This window comes from Brachyhypopomus gauderio, chromosome 5, assembly GCF_052324685.1.
Source record: "Brachyhypopomus gauderio isolate BG-103 chromosome 5, BGAUD_0.2, whole genome shotgun sequence".
Classification (NCBI taxonomy): domain Eukaryota; kingdom Metazoa; phylum Chordata; class Actinopteri; order Gymnotiformes; family Hypopomidae; genus Brachyhypopomus; species Brachyhypopomus gauderio.
The window spans coordinates 17044162-17064023 of NC_135215.1; the positions used below are offsets into that span (position 1 = coordinate 17044162).

Genomic DNA, 19862 nt, shown 5'->3' on the forward strand with positions numbered 1-19862 from the left:
ATCTTAAAAGCGCAGTGTTGGAATAACACAGAAGAGCTCCTGTGCATTAAAGGTGAGTCCAGTTCATCTGCTCATGCTCCTCACATTTACATTACATTTACATTTATGGCATTTGGCAGACGCCCTTATCCAGAGTGACTTACATTTTTATCTCATTTTTTATACAAGTAAGCAATTGAGGGTTAGGGGCCTTGCTCAGGGGCACCTCAGTCATGGCATCAGGCCTGGGGATCGAACCCACGACCCTCTGGTCACAAGACCAGTTCCCTAACCACCAGACCATGACTGCCCATCACATCAGTGGTGTTATTATTCACTCATTCACACAGAGAAACTCATGTAACCAAATGGAAGAGAATGAAACAGGACAAACTAAGAGAGAGCAAGAGGGAGATAGAGATGGAGGGAGGAAGAGTGAGAGAGGGAGGAGAGGGGGAGGGAGAGAGAGACATAGGGAGATAGAGGAGGTGTGAGAGAGGGGGAGCGAGAGAGGGAGAGAGAGGGGGAGGGAGGGGGAGAGGGAGAGAGAGAGAGAGAGAGAGAGGGAAGGGAGGGAGAGAGAGAGTGAGGAGAGAGAGGGAGAGAGAGGGAGGGAAGAGAGAGAGGATGAGGGAAAGAGAGAGAGGGAGAGAGAGAGGGAGGGAGAGAGATAGAGAGAGAGAGAGAGGGGATGAGAGAGAGAGGGAGAGATGGAGGGTGAGAACTATGAGGAGTTAACCCTACAGCTCTGCTCCTCTCCTCTGCTGCTCTATCAGCCCCTCCAGTGTCTCTACAGTCTCTCTGATTCCTCTCTGCTCAATTATTTACACTATATACTCAGCCTAAATCTCTGTGTGTGTGTGTGTGTGTGTGTGTGTGTGTGTGTGTGTGTGTGTGTGTGTGTGTGTGTGTGTGTATTTCCATAACTTTAAATAAAAAGAGCTTTACACAGAATCTCAGAGGGGATGATAATAACATCACAAAGTGAAAAAGTAAAAAACCAAAAACCTCTCAACCAGAGCACAAAGGGGCCGTGGGGGTTAGAGGACGCCATGTTGAGCTGTCCACGCACCAGCATGCAGAGCAGCAGGGACGGCCGTGTCCTCACCACAGAGCAGCAGGGACGGCCGTGTCCTCACCACAGAGCAGCAGGGACGGCCGTGTCCTCACCACAGAGCAGCAGGGACGGCCGTGTCCTCACCACAGAGCAGCAGGGACGGCCGTGTCCTCACCACAGAGCAGGAGGGACGGCCGTGTCCTCACCACAGAGCAGCAGGGACGGCCGTGTCCTCACCACAGAGCAGCAGGGACGGCCGTGTCCTCACCACAGAGCAGCAGGGACATCTGTGTCCTGACCACAGACGTCCATGTCCTGACCACAGAGCAGAATGGACGTCCGTGTCCTGACCACAGACGTCTGTGTCCTGACCTGGGATTAAAGGGAAGCGTTCTCACATGTGAAAACCTCGCTAGACCACCGTGGCGCACGTCGACCAGGTCGTTTCAGTAGCCAACATGCTCTAGATGCTCACGACGGTGTTAGGCGAGGCCACGCACATCTAGAGCTCCTCCATGAAAACACATGCAGGTACGGTTCTATAGCTGCTGGAGAACCAAGCCAGACAGGCCTGGTTTGCCCTTGCCACTAGAATTTAAAGTTTGGCAAAGTCATTCCTGAAAACCAAGTGTGGCGCCCACCCTCTGCCACCAGTGAAAAATGAAGGTCTGGAACCAACAGGCGTTAGACAGACAGACGGCAAACATCTGCAAATCGCTCCTGCTGTTGTTAAAACCAAACAACATGGACGGGACAGGCTATCAGGAGCTGGCCTCAGGAACAGCTGCAGGCAGCATCTAGGGTCATTCATCACACAAGCCACAGGGGGCAGCAGAGATTCACTGCAGCAGTCCGAGAGCCACTGGACTGGCCTCGTCTTACACTGGTGCTTGTGTAATCCACACTTTCCCTCACCCAAAAAGACACAAACCTCCTGTACCAAGGATTTCTTGTGTGTGTGTGTGTGTGTGTGTGTGTGTGTGTGTGTGTGTGTGTGTGTGTGTGTGTGTGTAAGCCTCTTCTGTTACAATCAAACAGAGAGGTCAGAGTAATTTGGTTTCAGCGTTTATACTGAGAACTGAAAAATGAAATGCCCTAAGGACACTGGCAGTTGTGCCACGTGTGAGTGTTGGCCTGCGCCCACTCCAACAAACCCCCAGGTACCCTTCACCCCATCTGTCTGCGCCCACTCCAACAAACCCCCAGGTACCCTTCACCCCATCTGTCTGGGCCCACTCCAACAAACCCCCAGGTACCCTTCAACCCATCTGTCTGGGCCCACTCCAACAAACCCCCAGGTACCCTTCACCCCATCTGTCTGGGCCCACTCCAACAAACCCCCAGGTACCCTTCACCCCATCTGTCTGGGCCCACTCCAACAAACCCCCAGGTACCCTTCACCCCATCTGTCTGCACCCACTCCAACAAACCCCCAGGTACCCTTCACCCCATCTGTCTGCGCCCACTCCAACAAACCCCCAGGTACCCTTCACCCCATCTGTCTGCGCCCACTCCAACAAACCCCCAGGTACCCTTCACCCCATCTGTCTGGGCCCACTCCAACAAACCCCCAGGTACCCTTCACCCCATCTGTCTGCGCCCACTCCAACAAACCCCCAGGTACCCTTCACCCCATCTGTCTGGGCCCACTCCAACAAACCCCCAGGTACCCTTCACCCCATCTGTCTGGGCCCACTCCAACAAACCCCCAGGTACCCTTCACCCCATCTGTCTGGGCCCACTCCAACAAACCTCCAGGTACCCTTCACCCCATCTGTCTGGGCCCACTCCAACAAACCCCCAGGTACCCTTCACCCCATCTGTCTGGGCCCACTCCAACAAACCCCCAGGTACCCTTCACCCCATCTGTGTGGGCCCACTCCAACAAACCCCCAGGTACCCTTCACCCCACCTGTCTGGGCCCACTCCAACAAACCCCCAGGTACCCTTCACCCCACCTGTCTGGGCCCACTCCAACAAACCCCCAGGTACCCTTCACCCCATCTGTCTGGGCCCACTCCAACAAACCCCCAGGTACCCTTCACCCCATCTGTCTGGGCCCACTCCAACAAACCCCCAGGTACCCTTCACCCCATCTGTCTGGGCCCACTCCAACAAACCCCCAGGTACCCTTCACCCCATCTGTCTGCACCCACTCCAACAAACCCCCAGGTACCCTTCACCCCATCTGTCTGCGCCCACTCCAACAAACCCCCAGGTACCCTTCACCCCATCTGTCTGCGCCCACTCCAACAAACCCCCAGGTACCCTTCACCCCATCTGTCTGGGCCCACTCCAACAAACCCCCAGGTACCCTTCACCCCATCTGTCTGCGCCCACTCCAACAAACCCCCAGGTACCCTTCACCCCATCTGTCTGGGCCCACTCCAACAAACCCCCAGGTACCCTTCACCCCATCTGTCTGGGCCCACTCCAACAAACCCCCAGGTACCCTTCACCCCATCTGTCTGGGCCCACTCCAACAAACCTCCAGGTACCCTTCACCCCATCTGTCTGGGCCCACTCCAACAAACCCCCAGGTACCCTTCACCCCATCTGTCTGGGCCCACTCCAACAAACCCCCAGGTACCCTTCACCCCATCTGTGTGGGCCCACTCCAACAAACCCCCAGGTACCCTTCACCCCACCTGTCTGGGCCCACTCCAACAAACCCCCAGGTACCCTTCACCCCACCTGTCTGGGCCCACTCCAACAAACCCCCAGGTACCCTTCACCCCATCTGTCTGGGCCCACTCCAACAAACCCCCAGGTACCCTTCACCCCATCTGTCTGGGCCCACTCCAACAAACCCCCAGGTACCCTTCACCCCATCTGTCTGGGCCCACTCCAACAAACCCCCAGGTACCCTTCACCCCATCTGTCTGGGCTCACTGCGATTGTGGTCCGTTTGTCACAGGCCACGGTCAAAGACGTTTAATACCAGCCAGACGCTTTGGCAGTCAGACGGGCTTAGGCAAGAGATTGGGAATAAACGCAGGGTAAATAAATAAAGGCTCAACAATCACAAGAAAAGCAGCCAACTCCTCCGACATCTGAGAGACCCGACTGAACAGAGTGAAAAGAGGGGTGTGGCTAAAATGTGGGGCGTGGCCAGCCTTGACAGAGGGGAGAGAGCAGAGCTGCTGGACAGTATCCTGGCAACACTGCCTGGTGCGGGAAACATCCCAGCCTCACACGCAACAGTCCCGCAACACAGTCACACTGCGCTGGCAGATTAACAGCTGCACAAGCCTTAATCTGTCAGGCTCCGTTAATCCACGCTGTGAACCGCGCAGATCTCATTAACAACATAAACACAGGCTAAACCCAAATCTCACACTTCGCACAAAACTTCACAATCCTCCTCTACACCCTCATAAAACATAACACTACAGAAAACACCCTCTAAATACACAACACTAAAGAACACCCTCTAAAAACACAACAATACAGAACACCCTCTAAAAACACAACACTACAGAACACTCTCATAAAACACAACACTACAGAACACCCTCATGACACAGGAGCAACACAGTGGGAGAGGCTAATGTCTTGACATGCTTCTCAACGCCATTCAGAACTATCAGGGCACAGACACAGAGGATTAAACTACAGCCTCAGACTCATTGAGTTGAAACACAGCCCTTCCTCTTCTGGCTGTTGAAGCTTTACTACCTGGTTCTCTTTAAAAACCGTCCAGGTGAGCATCCAGGTGAGCGATGCTGCTCGTTGCAACAGGAAACAGAGTAGCTCAGAGCACAGCGAGGACGCTCAGACCACAGGAAGGACGTTAGGAACACAGCGAGGATGCTCAGACCACAGCGAGGGTGCTGAATAAGAAGTATGAAGAAGCTTATGAAGAAGTAGCGCCTGACAACAGGCAAATCCCCACATTTCACTACTGTCTTTTGGAGCATTACTGTCGGTTGCTAAGAAACAGCACCGCCTTGCCACTTGTGGTGCCTGGCGTGTGATGAAGACTGGATGCACCAGGCAGAGAGGAGCAGCTCACCTCATGAAGAGTTAGGAACAGTCCGAGAGGAGCAGCTCACCTTATGAAGAGTTAGGAACAGTCCGAGAGGAGCAGCTCACCTCATGAAGAATTAGGAACAGTCCAAGAAGAGCAGCTCACCTCATGAAGAATTAGGAACAGTCCAAGAAGAGCAGCTCACCTCATGAAGAGTTAGGAACAGTCCGAGGAGCAGCTCACCTCATGAAGAATTAGGAACAGTCCAAAAAGAGCAGCTCACCTCATGAAGAGTTAGGAACAGTCAGAGAGGAGCAGCTCACATCATGAAGAGTAAGGAACAGTCAGAGGGGAGCAGCTCACCTCATGAAGAATTAGGAACAGTCCGAAAGGAGCAGCTCACCGCATGAAGAGTTAGGAACAGTCTGAGAGGAGCAGCTCACCTCATGAAGAATTAGAAACAGTCTGAGAGGAGCAGCTCACCTCATGAAGAATTAGAAACAGTCTGAGTAACATAGAAATGCAGAAAATTGGAAGACTGGCAATCTGACACAGCTAAGCCTAAACACTAGGGCTAAGTCTAAACAATAGGCCCAAGCCTAAACATTAGGGCTAAGCCTAAACACTAGATTCTCTCCATTTCAGTCAGTGCATTACCTGAGTGAAGCAACACAGGGCAGGAAGTACCTATGGTCAAGGTAACACATGGGTTTGGGGTTCATGGGTGAAATGGCAGCACAAGAATCAATACCTCAATTCATTCATCAATTCATCAATACCTCATGTAGTTTATTCCTAAAGCTGCTTCAGGAGGAAGGTTCTAAGAGAAGGTTCTAAGAGACGCCTCCTCAGCGGTGTGACGCGTTCCTGTTGCACAACGGTTTGCATCACTGTATGTATAATGATGATATTTTCCATTGTTCTCTCAAATTGAAAGGACGTGCCAGTCATTCCTAATTAGCATAAGTAAACAGTCCGCCAATCACACAGAAATCGACAGAAGCCAAGTTTGGCCACATTTAATACAATTTTTTTAAGTTTATTTAATTATTTAGCAGTTTCTGACTATTACTAGCAAATCTGTTTTTTTTCTCTTAATTACTGCACAGTGCAGCCAGACAGATGAAACCTTATTAATTATTCACTTATTGGACAGCACAGTCTCCAACTAACATAACATTATGGAAGTGAAAAAGTATGAGGTATTTAATTATTTAAAAAGACCATTATATAAATATACACACACACACACACACACACACACACACATATATATATGTGTGTATATATATATATATATGTATATATGTGTGTGTGTGTGTGTGTGTGTGTGTGTGTGTGTGTGTGTGCGCGCTCTTAAGAACAAACCACAAATAAACAAACACTGGTGAAGGTTAGAATCATTGTGAAAACTGCACAAGCAGGTTTTAAGACCAATTAGTGAGTGAACCTCTATTATTATTATTATTATTATTATTATTATTGTTGTTGTTGTTATAGTTATCAATATTATTATTTTTTGTGAATGAGGCCCACTTTTTTAAAGTGAAATTTTCTCAAAGGGAAAATATAGCTGCTAATATATCAAATGAAAGCAAATGTTTGTTTTCCTGGTTTTCTGGGATCCTTGCAGGCAGCATTGTGCAGTGACTCTACCTGTCGTGTTTCTGCTGGGGGGCTGACAGAGGTGCACACACGGGTGTCTGCCGCGCTAAATAAATAAACACAAACGCTACTACACCCATGGACCTGTCCCCATTCACCACCAGTGTTAGGGACCGGGGCAGGTGTGTAGTGTCAGGGACCGGGGCAGGTGTGTAGTGTCAGGGACCGGGGCAGGTGTGTAGTGTTAGGGACCGGGGCAGGTATGTAGTGTCAGGGACCGGGGCAGGTGTGTAGTGTCAGGGTCCCACCAAAAGCCATGTCAAAGGAGGGGCAGGTCCAGGGTCAGTGCTTAAGCGGGAGCTGAAGTCCCACCATAGGCCATGTCAAAGGAGGGGCAGGTCCAGGGTCAGTGCTTAAGCGGGAGCTGAAGTCCCACCATAGGCCATGTCAAAGGAGGGGCAGGTCCAGGGTCAGTGCTTAAGTGGGAGCTGATGCAACTGTTGCCGCAAGTGTAACTGAGAGAAAGCAACCAGCAGCCCCCTCTAATGAAGCCCATTTCAGAACTACAGATGTCTAAAGCCTCAGGACACGGAAAGATGTGTGTCTCACGCATGGTTACTCTCTTACACACGCGCGCACACACACACACACACACGCACACACACACACACACACACACACACACACACACACACACACAGACACACACACAGACACACACACAGACACACACACAGACACACACACAGACACACCCCAATAAGATGACACTGTGTCTCATAGTTTGTCAGAGCTGATCAGGCTCTTCCCATTTCTGTCTCACTCTCTATGTTTACAGCCACAACACCAGCACACTGTGAGCAACCCTTAAGCTACAGCTACTATCACCGATAGTTCAGGGCTGTGATTTATCGTCCTGGCCCTGGGGCTCCCCCGCATGTCCCGCCTCTCCCCCGCATGTCCCGCCTCTCCCCCGCATGTCCCGCCTCTCCCCCGCATGTCCCGCCTCTCCCCCGCATATCCACATCTGCAGGGGCGGAGCATTCAAACTTGAGTAGGGGGCGGAGCGTGCATGCTTGAGCAGGGGGCGGAGCACACATGGTTGAGAAGGGGGGCGGAGCACTCAGACTTGAGCAGAATTGACTGCGGTTGACTCTGCATTGCACAGAGGAGGAGGAGAGAGAGAATGAGGGAGAGAAAAGGAGAATGTGGTGTACTGCCCCCTGTTGTCTAGGAGGGGATTTATCTGCAAACGCATCGTGCTTTTCACTGCACACTCTCAGTCTTGTATCCACTGGCTGCTTGCTGCAGTGGCTCAGTTCCCAGTCCTGCCAAAGCAACCTGTGTGTGTGTGTGTGTGTGTGTGTGTGTGTGTGTGTGTGTGTGTGTGTGTGTGTGTGTGTGTGTGTGTGTGTGCGCCAGAGTGTATGTGCCTGTGTGAACGTGTGTGTGTGCCAGAGTGTATGTGCCCATGTGAACGTGTGTGTGCCAGAGTGTATGTGCCTGTATGAACGTGTGTGTGTGCCAGAGTGTATGTGCCTGTGTGCGTGTACGTATCTGTGTGTACATGTGTGTGCCTGTACGTGTGTGTGTGTGTGTGTGTGTGTGTGTGTGTGTGTACGTGTGTGTGTGTGTGTGTGTGTGTGTGTGCGTGTACGTATCTGTGTGTACATGTGTGTGTGTGTGTGTGTGTGTGTGTGTGTGTGTGTGTGTGCCTGTGCGTGATGCAGAAGTCAAAGTTGCAAACAACTGTTCTTCCTGGGTTCCAATGTAGAGTCAGCTCCAAGTCATTCCAAAGAATGTGTGTATGAGAGAGAGAGAGAGAGAGAGAGAGAGAGAGAGACACACACACACAGAGTGTGTTGATTCAGAGTTCATAGTGACTTCTGTGCCACTCTGTGTCCTCATCCTTCAGATGAGACAGTGTTCCATCTGCTCTCTCCGTGTCCAACACTGGCTCTCTCCAGCCCCGCCCACACCCTGTGAAGCCGCCTCCCCAACCTCACTCTGCTTCCCACACCTGCACGCTCCATTCCTGAAGCCTCTGGAGCCACAGGCCCAGGGGGCTTGCCAGTGCTTTCTGGTGCTGTAAAAGGAAAAACCTGTGACTTGTAAAAAACGTCTAGAACCCTAAAATCCCAGAAACCTAGACATTTACAACCCTAACCTTCTAGAACATTAAGCTTAGAGGAACCCTAGACATTTACAACCCTGACCTTCTAGAACCTTAATCTTGCAGAACCCTAGAAATGTACAACCTTAACCCTCTAGAACCTTAAGCTTCCAGAACCCTAGACATTTACAAACATAAGCTTCTAGAACTCTAGTATATTTTAACAGTTAACAGGCCAAAAAGTGGGTCGAAACATTTTCTGCGTCAGAGCTATGCCACTGAAAGAGCACTGAACAGAAGTATTTCCCAGGTGAGTGTCTGAGAGAGATGCAAAAACCTTCGACAAGGAACACCTTCAGTGAGGGCAAAAACATGTAAATAATAATAATAACAATAATAATAATAATAATAATAATCTATTTTATTTGTAACACACCTTACATCAGCAAATCTCAAAGTGCTACAAAAGTTAAAACAATTATACAACATACATAGATGTCAACAGAGTCAAAGGTCAGGCAACTGATGGGTAATCAGAGTTCAGTATATGTGACAGGTTTCAGACTATAACTGTGTGTTATAGGACATGTATCAGACTATATCAGGTGTTGAACGGTATTGGACATGTATCAGACTAAAATAGAGTGCTAAAGGGTATTGGACAGACCTATTATCAGACCTGAGCTTCACTATCGCCGCGTTCCACAGACGAGTTTCAGCAACGAACTAAAGAACAGCAGGACACTGGGCATGGCGCAGGGGTCAGATACTCCTGCATCACCACCCTGCCAAGCCACCATTAGCTTTTAAAGGTTCTTTAATTAGATTAGGCTCTTAAAGGACCTTTACTTAGATTAGGTTCTTAAAAAGGTTCAACAGATGCCTCTGGCACTGGTGTTAAAGGAACTGCTGTTTCAACACCCCACCTCCAAACTCTCCCACCTGTGGGGAGACGTGGGCCCCACCGCGCACACCTGTGGGGAGACGTGGGCCCCACCGCGCCCACCTGTGGGGAGACGTGGGCCCCACCGCGCCCACCTGTGGGGAGACGTGGGCCCCACCGCGCCCACCTGTGGGGAGACGTGGGCCCCACCGCGCCCACCTGTGGGGAGACGTGGGCCCCACCGCGCCCACCTGTGGGGAGACGTGGGCCCCACCGCGCCCACCTGTGGGGAGACGTGGGCCCCACCGCGCCCACCTGTGGGGAGACGTGGGCCCCACCGCGCCCACCTGTGGCTGCACCTTTGTTCTGCCTCTGTCCAACTCTGTGGTTCCAACTCAAACAGTTGCAGCCACAAAGCCCAGCAAGGCACATAGCAATCTGTACCATTCCCAGCGGGAGGTGGGGGCGGGGATCAAAGCTCTCTCCAGCCCCGCCCAATAGCGCTTTTATCTCCACGGCGATAACCTGAGCAAACAGCTTTGCAGCACACAAGATGGACATTGCAGCATAAGAACCTAACAGCAGGTCCTGGGTCAGGGCTGCGCAAATGATGACCAACGGCCAAAGACAGACTGAGATCAAAAAGCTGATCCAGAAACAGCGCAGGGATATCTCTCCCAAGAGGTGTTAATGGGCTTGGTGGAGGGATACGGGGCTGCACATCACCAAAAATACAATTTACCCCACAATGCTCCTCTACTGCAGCAAAACGGACATTCCCTGGGAACAGCTCGGTATAAATACTGAACAAGTGTTTGTAGTGTGAGACTGAAGAAAGAGGGATGAAAGAAAAAAGAAAACAAAAGTGACAAAGCAATAAACTGATATGAGACACACAGACACGCAAACACACACACACACGCACACACACACACACACACACACACACACACACACACACACACACACACGCGCATGCATGCACCCTTGCGGGAACGCAGCACTGCTTTAAATAGACCAAACATCACATGGCGCGCGCACACAGACACACACACACGCTCCACAAAACCAGTCTGGCTGCGATTCAGCAATGAGAAAAAATACCAAAGAATAAACCAATTCACAGAGAACTGCTTCAATCACCAAAATCCAAGCCGTCTGCTTGAAGGACCAGTTATTATCTCAGTTCCGTCACACACAGCAGGCTGCAGTCTGTCTGCCGTGTAAGGCTGTGATCCCACTGTAGTGTGCGGCCACTGAGAAGCTGGGCTGGAGAGTCAGCAATACAAGAGAGACCCTAACCACCCCAACATAGAGGGACCACACAGCACCAGGCAACAACCAACAACCTGCACCTGATGCACACACACACACACACACATACACACACACGCACGCACGCACGCACGCACACACACACACACACACACACACACACACACACGGAACAAAGCCCCCACATGCACACACACACATGCGCACACACACACACACACACACACACACACACACACACACACACACACACACACACACACACACACACACACACACACACACGGAACAAAGCCCCCACATGCACACACGCACACACACACACACACACACACACACACACCAGTTAAGTGAACTTCATGCCCTTGTTCTTGACTGTCTACTGACACGGAATAATATTCAGTGAGCTCATACAGTTAGCTTATCCCCATGGAGACAACTCCAAGTGTGCGCACACACACACACACACACACACACACACACAGGCAGACGGGCAGAGAGTACATATAGACCCTTTTTGCTTTGTGTCTGAATACACAAATACATGTAAGGAATAATTATTATCCCACTGCTAGAATCTAAATATATCAGTTGAAAACCCCTCTACACCACTCAAACACACAGGTCTTGGATCTACAGGGTCAGCCTTCAAACACACCCCACAAGAACCTTTCAAAAGGTCCAATACTGAACTCCCATGGTCCATGCCAGCAGGACAGGTGGAACTATCAGAACCCTGAGGTCCAAACGGAGGTCCCAAACTGGTGCACCATCTTTTATCTGAGTCTAGGAGAACAGGTCTAGGAGAAAAGGTCTAACATCAGAGAAAAGCATCCGAACTGCTGGGCTGAATGAAGAGTGTGTGTGATCACTGGCAGACAGGAGGCACGCAGACACACGGGTGTCTCTCTCCAACAGGGATGAAGGACAGAAGGAGGAGGAGAGTGAGGGAAGACAGTGGAAGCAATTGTGAACGACAGCTGTGCTGAAGTGGTGGGCCATGACAGGGCGGGGTCAGCGCGTGCTGAGGATCAAGGTGTGCAGAGGTCACCAACGTTCTGCTGTCAATCACTACAGACCTCAAATCATCATGAGGGAATTCAGATGAGCTCAAGAACTGTGCATGGAAATCTTCATGGAATGGGTTTCCATGGCCAGGCAGCTGCATCCAAGCCATACATCACCAAGGGCAACGCAGAGTGTCTGATGCATTTGTGTAAATCACACCGGACTCTAAATCACGCTTCTCCGTCTGGAAACCCAATGGACAAGTCTGGGTTCAGCAGTTGCCAGCAGAACGCTATTTGTCTGACTGCATTGTGCCAAGTGTGAAGTTTGGTGGAGGGGGATTCTGGTGTAGGGTTGTTTATCAGGAATTGGGCTTGGCCCTTCTGTTCAAGTGATAGGAACCCTTAGTGCTTCAGCATACTAGGAGAGTTTTGACAACTTCATGCTCCCAACTTTGTGGGAACAGTTTGAGGATGACCCCTTCCTGTTCCAACATGACTGCCCCATAGTGCACAAAGCAAGGTCCATCAAGACATGGATAAGTGAGTTTGGTACGGGAGATCTTTACAGTCCTGACCTCAACACGTTAGAACACCTTTGGGATGAATTAGATTGGAGACTGAGAGCCAGGCTTCTTCATCCAACATCAGTATGTGTCCTCACAAATGCGTTTCTGGAAGAACGGTCAAAAATCCCCATAAACACACTGCTAAACCTTGTTGACAGCCTTCCCAGGAGAGCTGAAGATGTTCTCACTGTGAAGGCTGGACCGGGATCATATTAGACCCTGTGGATTAAGAACGGGATGTCACTTGATCGTATGAGTGCGAAGGCAGATGAATACTTCTGCCAGTATAGTGTGTGTGTGTGTGTGTGTGTTTCATAACTATCCCAGTAGGCATTCTAAGACGAGTGTGTTAGCATCTAACATTAGCGTTACCAGTGCGAGCTACCTGCTGTGTATACAGCTATGGATGGAGAGAGTACAGATGCCAGTGCAGAAAACCAAACAGTTATACAGTGTCACTTCAGTGTGATAACCGTGTACAGTCAGCATCTGTTTGAAGAAGTCCGAGTAGAAGTGAACAGACAGGTGCTAACCTGCCCGCACAGAGCAGGTTCACACGGCCTCAATGAGCATCTGGGCTCGGATTTAAACATGGATCATTACTTTACAAGATATTTTAACCAATCTATAATAAAGCTGAAAAACAATTTTGTTTATTAATAACATGAAAAAATGTCATTCCATCCACATACTCAACACTTTAATAGTACCAGTTAAATGCAGAGTTCAATTAGCACTATGCACATGAGATCACCCTAAATCACCCATTTAGATCACCCTAAATCAGGGGTGCCCATTACGTCGATCGCGATCGACCGAAGTGTGGGTAGATCACATGATCTCCAGAAACTCCTCCGCTGAACATACCAAAGAAGGCACACTGCAAACAGAACAATGTTCAGATGTTCTTCTGTCATGGCTTGTTTAAGGATGCATCCTGTGACATCATGTCCTGTGCTTGGTTTGTTTAGAACCAGGCTTAGAGTTCAAAAGGAAGCATTCACACTTACTCTAACAAACTGGATTTGTATTAATCTGAACAAAGCTGCCAAGTCTGAACACGCCCTTAATCAGAAAACTGAACCAATAAGATCACAGTAAGGTTAATCACATTAGCATGCTGGGGTCTGGTGTGCAGTCATGGTGATCAGTCATCACCTGCCACCCACCCCAACACCACCCCTTTCTTTATTCACATCCTCAACCACACAATACCACAGACTGTGTGTGTGTGTGTGTGTGTGTGTGTGTGTGTGTGTCCACGTGGAACTCTGACATGCACTGACATTTGCCCATACGAGCAGGACCACATTCAGAAATATTATTCCACTCTCTGCCTGTTCCTTTTTCATTAGCACCGTCAACAGTTTGGGAGAGAAATATGACATGACATTTATAGTCAAACTCAGCTACCAGCGAACTGTGTGTGTGTGTGTGTGTGTGTGTGTGTGTGTGTGTGTGTGTGTGTGTGTGTGTGTGTGTGTGTGTGTGTGTGTGTGTGTCACACACACAGTCACCGGTCACTTTATTAGCTACACTTTGCTAGTACTGGGTTGGACCTCATTTTGCCTTCAGAACTGCCTTAATCCTTCGTGGCATAGATTCAACAAGGTACTGGAAACATTCCTCAGAGAGTCTGGTCCATATTGACATGATAGCATCACGCAGTTGCTGCAGATTTGTCTGCTGCACATCCATGATGAGAATCTCCCATTCCACCACATCCCAAAGGTGCGCTATTGGATTGAGATCTGGTGACTGTGGAGGCTATTTGAGCGTTATCCTGCTGGAAGTAGCCATCAGAAGATGAGAACATTGTGGTCATAAAGGGATGGACATGGTCAGCAACAATACTCAGGTAGGTTGTGGCATTGACATGATGCTCAATTGGTATTAATGGGCCTAAAGTGGGCCAGTAAATTATCCCCCACACCATTGCACCACCACCACCACCACAAGCCTGAACCGTTGATACAAGGCAGGATGGATCCATGTTTTCATGTTAACGTCAAATTCTGTTGTGGGTTCAGAGATGTTCTTCTACATGCCTTGGTTGTAACAACTGGCCATTGTCCTCTGACCTCTGGCATCAACAAGGCATTTGAGCCCACAGAACTGCCGCTCACTGGATATTTTCTCTTTTTTGGACCATTCTCTGTGAACCCTAGAGATGGTTGTGTGTGAAAATCCCAGTAGATCAGCAGTTTCTGAGATACTCAGACCAGCCCGTCTGGCACCAACAACCACACCACGTTCAAAGTCACTTAAATCACCTTTCTTCCCCATTATGATGCTCGATTTGAACAGCAGTAGATCGTCTTGGCCATGTCTACATGCATAAATGCATTGAGTTGCTGCCATGTGATTGGCTGATTCGACATTTGCGTTAATGAGCAGTTGGATAGGTGTACCTAATAAAGTGGCCGGTGTGTGTGTGTGTGTGTGTGTGTGTGCTCCATACCTCTCCTTTACATATTCTATTATCCCCTTGTCCAACTCTCTCTCTTTTTCAGACATTACCTCTTGCTCTGGCACTCTCTCTCTCTCTTTCACACACACACACACACACACACACTTTCTTCTCTACCCCTAATTCTTCCTAATCTCTCCTTCCATATCCATCACTATTTTTTCATTCTATTTCTCCTACATGATAGATCTTTAATAAGAGTACATTTGAGAGCTCTCCTAGCTGTCTGTCTTTCTCTCTATATATCTCAGTTCCTTCAGAAATGTAAACACATCAGAACTAAAATTAGGGTGCCCGCCCTGAAAATGAAATGTCTCTAAGCAAATGTCACTGCTGTCTGTGAGAAGGCAATGATTTGATGGAATCACTGAAACTGTCATGCACATCAAATTACGTCTCAAAAGAGATAACCCAGACTGACCCAAAACCCACTCGAGACCTGCCTGAGACCAACCTGAGACCAACCCGAGACGGACCCAGGACACTGAGCTGAGCCCACGGTCATGCATCTCCCCTGAGAAACACACACACCTTCACACACCTCCCCTGGGCCACACACACACACCTCCCCTGGGCCACACACACACACACACCTTCACACACATCCCCAGGGAAACACGCCTCCCCTGGGACACACACACCTTCACACACCTCCCCCGGGCCCCACACACACACACACACACACACACACACACACACACACACACACACACACACCTCCATGGGGGAAAAGAGAAGGTTTCTTTCTCCTGTAGATACAGGTCCCAGTCAAACAATTAACCACCCAGTACAGTTATCTGGAAACCACCCATTAAGGTACCCACTGAGTACCCTAACCAGTATGTGTGAATAACACACACACACGCACACGCGCCCACACGCGCACCCACACGCGCACCCACACGCGCACACCGTTCTATTCATTGGACCATTAAGTCACTATTAAACAGACTTGAATTACATGAATAGCAAAAGTAATAGTGACAATATAATAGACAAATAAGAATAAGTGTTAAGTATTCATTTATTTCTGACATTTCAGCAGTTTTCTCTTTCTGCTGTGGGTGATGTGCCTTTCTAACCTTTCTATCTCCTCATCCACAACAGCCACACATCGCTGTGGTTTGAAGGGAGTTCTCCCTCACTACTGAGAGAACGGGAGCAGGATGGAGCCGGACGGAGCAGGATGGAGCACGTTAAAGCTAGATGGAGCACGGTGAGGCAGGATGGAGCAGGATGAAGCAAGATGGAGCACGTTGAGGCAGGATGGAGCAGGATGAAGCAGGATGGAGCAAGATGGAGCACGTTCGAGCAGGATGGAGCAGGATGGAGCAAGATGGAGCAGGATGGAGCAAGATGGAGCACGTTCGAGCAGGATGGAGCACGTTGAAGCAGGATGGAGCACGTTGAAGCACGTTGGAGCAGGATGGAGCAGGATGGAGCAGGATGGAGCACATTGGAGCAGGATGGAGCAGGATGGAGCAGGAGCAGGATGGAGCAGGAGCAGGATGGGCAGCTGGCTGCCGGACCGCAGACCGACGCCTTGGACGCCATTTCAAACCGGAGCTCTCAAACTTTGAAGTATCGTTGCTCTGATAGGTCGTGCAGTAGGGTGAGGGGGGACCCTGGAGTCCCACCAACGTCCTTGTTTGTCCTTTACAGCACTGAGTCCCACAGTAAGCCCATTTAAGCCAATTTAAAGACTTAATGACAGCAAACATTCAGCTTCACATAGTTTAAAACAAAAGGAGGGAACTTTCAGCACTAACGCTCAGCTCACACAGATGAAAGCGGGCGGGGCTGGACTCTCCCACTGAGACTTTTCAAACACGCTCATCTCCCGTGGAAGCTCACACACTGTTCATGGAGCTGGACTCATGGTCTTATAAGTCCGCTGATCTGAGAAGTGTGGTGTTGGTGGACTGTTTCTGAGGGGAGTTCATTTAGTTTGTGGTTCAGTAGGGAGACCTGACCATTCGCAAGCCAACTAGTACCAAAGCTGTATGTTAGTCTGCAAATCTCTCTCTCTCTCTCACACACACACACACACACACACACACACTCTCCTTTGGCCCAATCTAAGCACCTGCCACCTCAGCAGATGTAGCTCTACTCGTTTCCAAGGCAACATCAAAGAAAAAGGTAGTGTGTATTCACATGTATTTTTGGGTGTGTGTGTTTGTGTGTGTGTGTGTGTGTGTGTGTGTATTTTCAGAACAATCCTCTGAAAATTTGCTGTTCTAATATTACTCAGAGATATTCTGTCTGGGATTACACAATATATTCACAGGTGCAGGAACATAAGAGTCCGTGTGTGTGTGTGTGTGTGTGTGTGCATACGTGTGTGTTTGTGTGTACATGTGTGTGTTTGTGTGTACATGTGTGTGTGTACCTTTGGTGGTGAGTGTTTTTGACAACACCTCCAGTGTGATCATGTCCTCAGAGCCTATGTTGTCCAGCGTGATGACGAGCTGCTGCATTTCTCCATTAAAGAGCTGGAGGCACACACCACTGGCGAGATCCTCACCACACACCTGTGCAGCACTGTACCAGCACACACACACACGCACACATGCACACCCACGCAAACACACGCACATACACGCACACAGCTGTTATGCCAATCACTGCTTCACTCACTGCTCAGAGGCAGACAGACCTACCATTTACCCCCCTCTACCACTTGCCCCACTCTAGGGATGTCCCGATCCAGGTTTTTGAACTTCCGATCCAATACAGATATTTATTTGCCCTTCCGATTCGATATCGACCGATACCGGTGTTACAGTCAATTCAGTTCCCCCTGTTCCCCCAAAACCGTGCATGCGCGAAATCATGCATTAGTCTGCTGCTGGGTTATCGGCTTTACTCGATGTATACACGTTATAATTGGGGTTTGGTTTTGTTTCTCTAGCTAAATTAAACTTTGCGTGCTTGTGACTAACTGTGCTGTAAAGCTCAGGTGTTTTAGCAGAGGATTCAATGTACAAAATTAGTGGGATATTTAGTTGTTTACGCTACTTTTTCAGCCTCTGTCTGTTTTAGTTAACTTGCTTGTTAGCTAGATTTAATGCATGGGATCTAATATTTTTATTTTAGCTATTATTAAGTTGCCTTTAAATTTCGCGCATGCACGGTTTTGGGGGAACAGGGAGAACTGAATTGACCGTAACACCGGCCTATGTTGTCAAACTCATGTTGAAAAGCTTTTTACTCTTGATAACAAGTAGACAGCTGAATTAGGTGAGTTTGAATAATACACAATGGTTGGTAAGGAGAAACGGACCTGTTTATTTAGCAATTAATAAACTCAAAATAGACAAAATTTTAAATAACAAACAGAAATGGCATCAGTAAACCAAGGCTTAAAAAGCCATAAGTGCAAATAATATTGTAAATTGCATTTTAAGTGGCAGTTTGTCACGCTTCGCAAATGTTTCTGCCAGTGTTAGTTGTGTAGGACCTTTCTTTTTGTCTTCAGTTTTCTTTAGAAACTTTTCATTTGTTAATGGTGGTATTTCACTAAATGCTTGATTAGATTGGTTGTATTAAATGTTCTTACAGCTTTACCACCATGCTTGACTTTACTGTGGCATATGTTGCACTCTACCTCTTTGTCGTCCTTTAAGGTAAAATAATCCCACACAACTGCCATTTTTACCAATAACTTCAAATTTACATATACTGTCTTAATGGTTAGGAGATGCCATGTTCATGTGCTGAAAAATGCGGACCGGATTTTACTCTCACTGGCGAAAACACAGCAAAAACTGGAATGGATTATCTAAATGGATGCGCGGGAAAACCCGGATCGGACTTAAAAAAAAAAAAAAAAACTGGATCGGCAGTCTGGATCGGCAGGCACGACAAAATCTGATCCATCCGATCCAGACTGCCGATCCAGTTTTTTTTTTTTTTGTAGTGCCTGCTGAACCGATACCGGTACGCATTTTTTGCAAATATCGGTGGTCGATCCGATCCAAATATCAGATCGGGACAAACCTAGCCCACTCTACCAATTACCCCACACTACCACTTACCCCCCACTACACTCCTCAGTGTACCTCAGCATTAACGAGTTGCAAGCGGTACCAAATGTTCTTGCCATTTATTTTATGAATGAATGAATGAATGAGAAGTATATGCAAGTGCATATCCTTCATTTGGGGTTACCACACATGGTGGTCGTGATGAGTGTTTACACCATGAAACCCAACTGACATCACACCAACATTAGCATAATCGAATGGGTTTAGTGCCGCTTGTGTCACTAGAACTCATTAGCATAATCGAATGGGTTTAGTGCTGCTTGTGTCACTAGAACTCATTAGCATAATCGAATGGGTTTAGTGCTGCTTGTGTCATTAGAACTCATTAGCATATATCGTATGGGTTTAGTGCCGCTTGTGTCACTAGAACTCTGCCTCAATTTCATTCTGGCTCATTCAGCAAATCAGAGCTGGACATTTACCGCAGTCTTCCCTCTCCACCTTAAAACCCACTGTTTGGTGTGAGGAAGAGGAGAGGGGAGGAAGAGCAGGACAAGGGCGCAGTGGTAGAGGAGGCGTACCGTGGTAGGGAGGTGCTCAGCTGGAGTCTGGGGAGGGAAGGCACCACCTCCACCACGGAGCCGTTGGACTTCACCCCAACCAGGCTGTCCAGCAGACAGTCACTGCTCACGCCAAACACTGACGTGTGGTACCCTACACACACACACACACACACACACACACACACACACACACACACACACACACACACACACACACACACACACACACACACACACACACACACACACACACACACACACACACATGCAGATAAATGCGCTGCATCCTAAAACCACCTTGCAGTCGAGCTTAAAGAGCAACACAAACAAACGCAGGCTAAGTCCAGGAGATTAATTGCAGCAGATTAATCTGTTTTAATTA

The 19862-nt window shown here is 48.9% G+C and overlaps 1 protein-coding gene across 7 annotated transcripts in view; it reads right to left on the minus strand.

Moving 5' to 3' along the window:
- The window catches only part of trappc9 (trafficking protein particle complex subunit 9), a 161492-nt gene that overhangs the window by 68175 nt on the left and 73455 nt on the right, over window positions 1–19862 (minus strand). For all 7 annotated transcript variants that reach the window (XM_077006093.1, XM_077006090.1, XM_077006091.1 and 4 more), the window contains 2 exons: window positions 19499–19631; window positions 17321–17472 (listed from right to left, as the gene is read on the minus strand). In XM_077006093.1, coding sequence (XP_076862208.1) covers window positions 17321–17472; window positions 19499–19631 — 285 coding nt within the window. The remainder of the gene's footprint in view (window positions 1–17320; window positions 17473–19498; window positions 19632–19862) is intronic.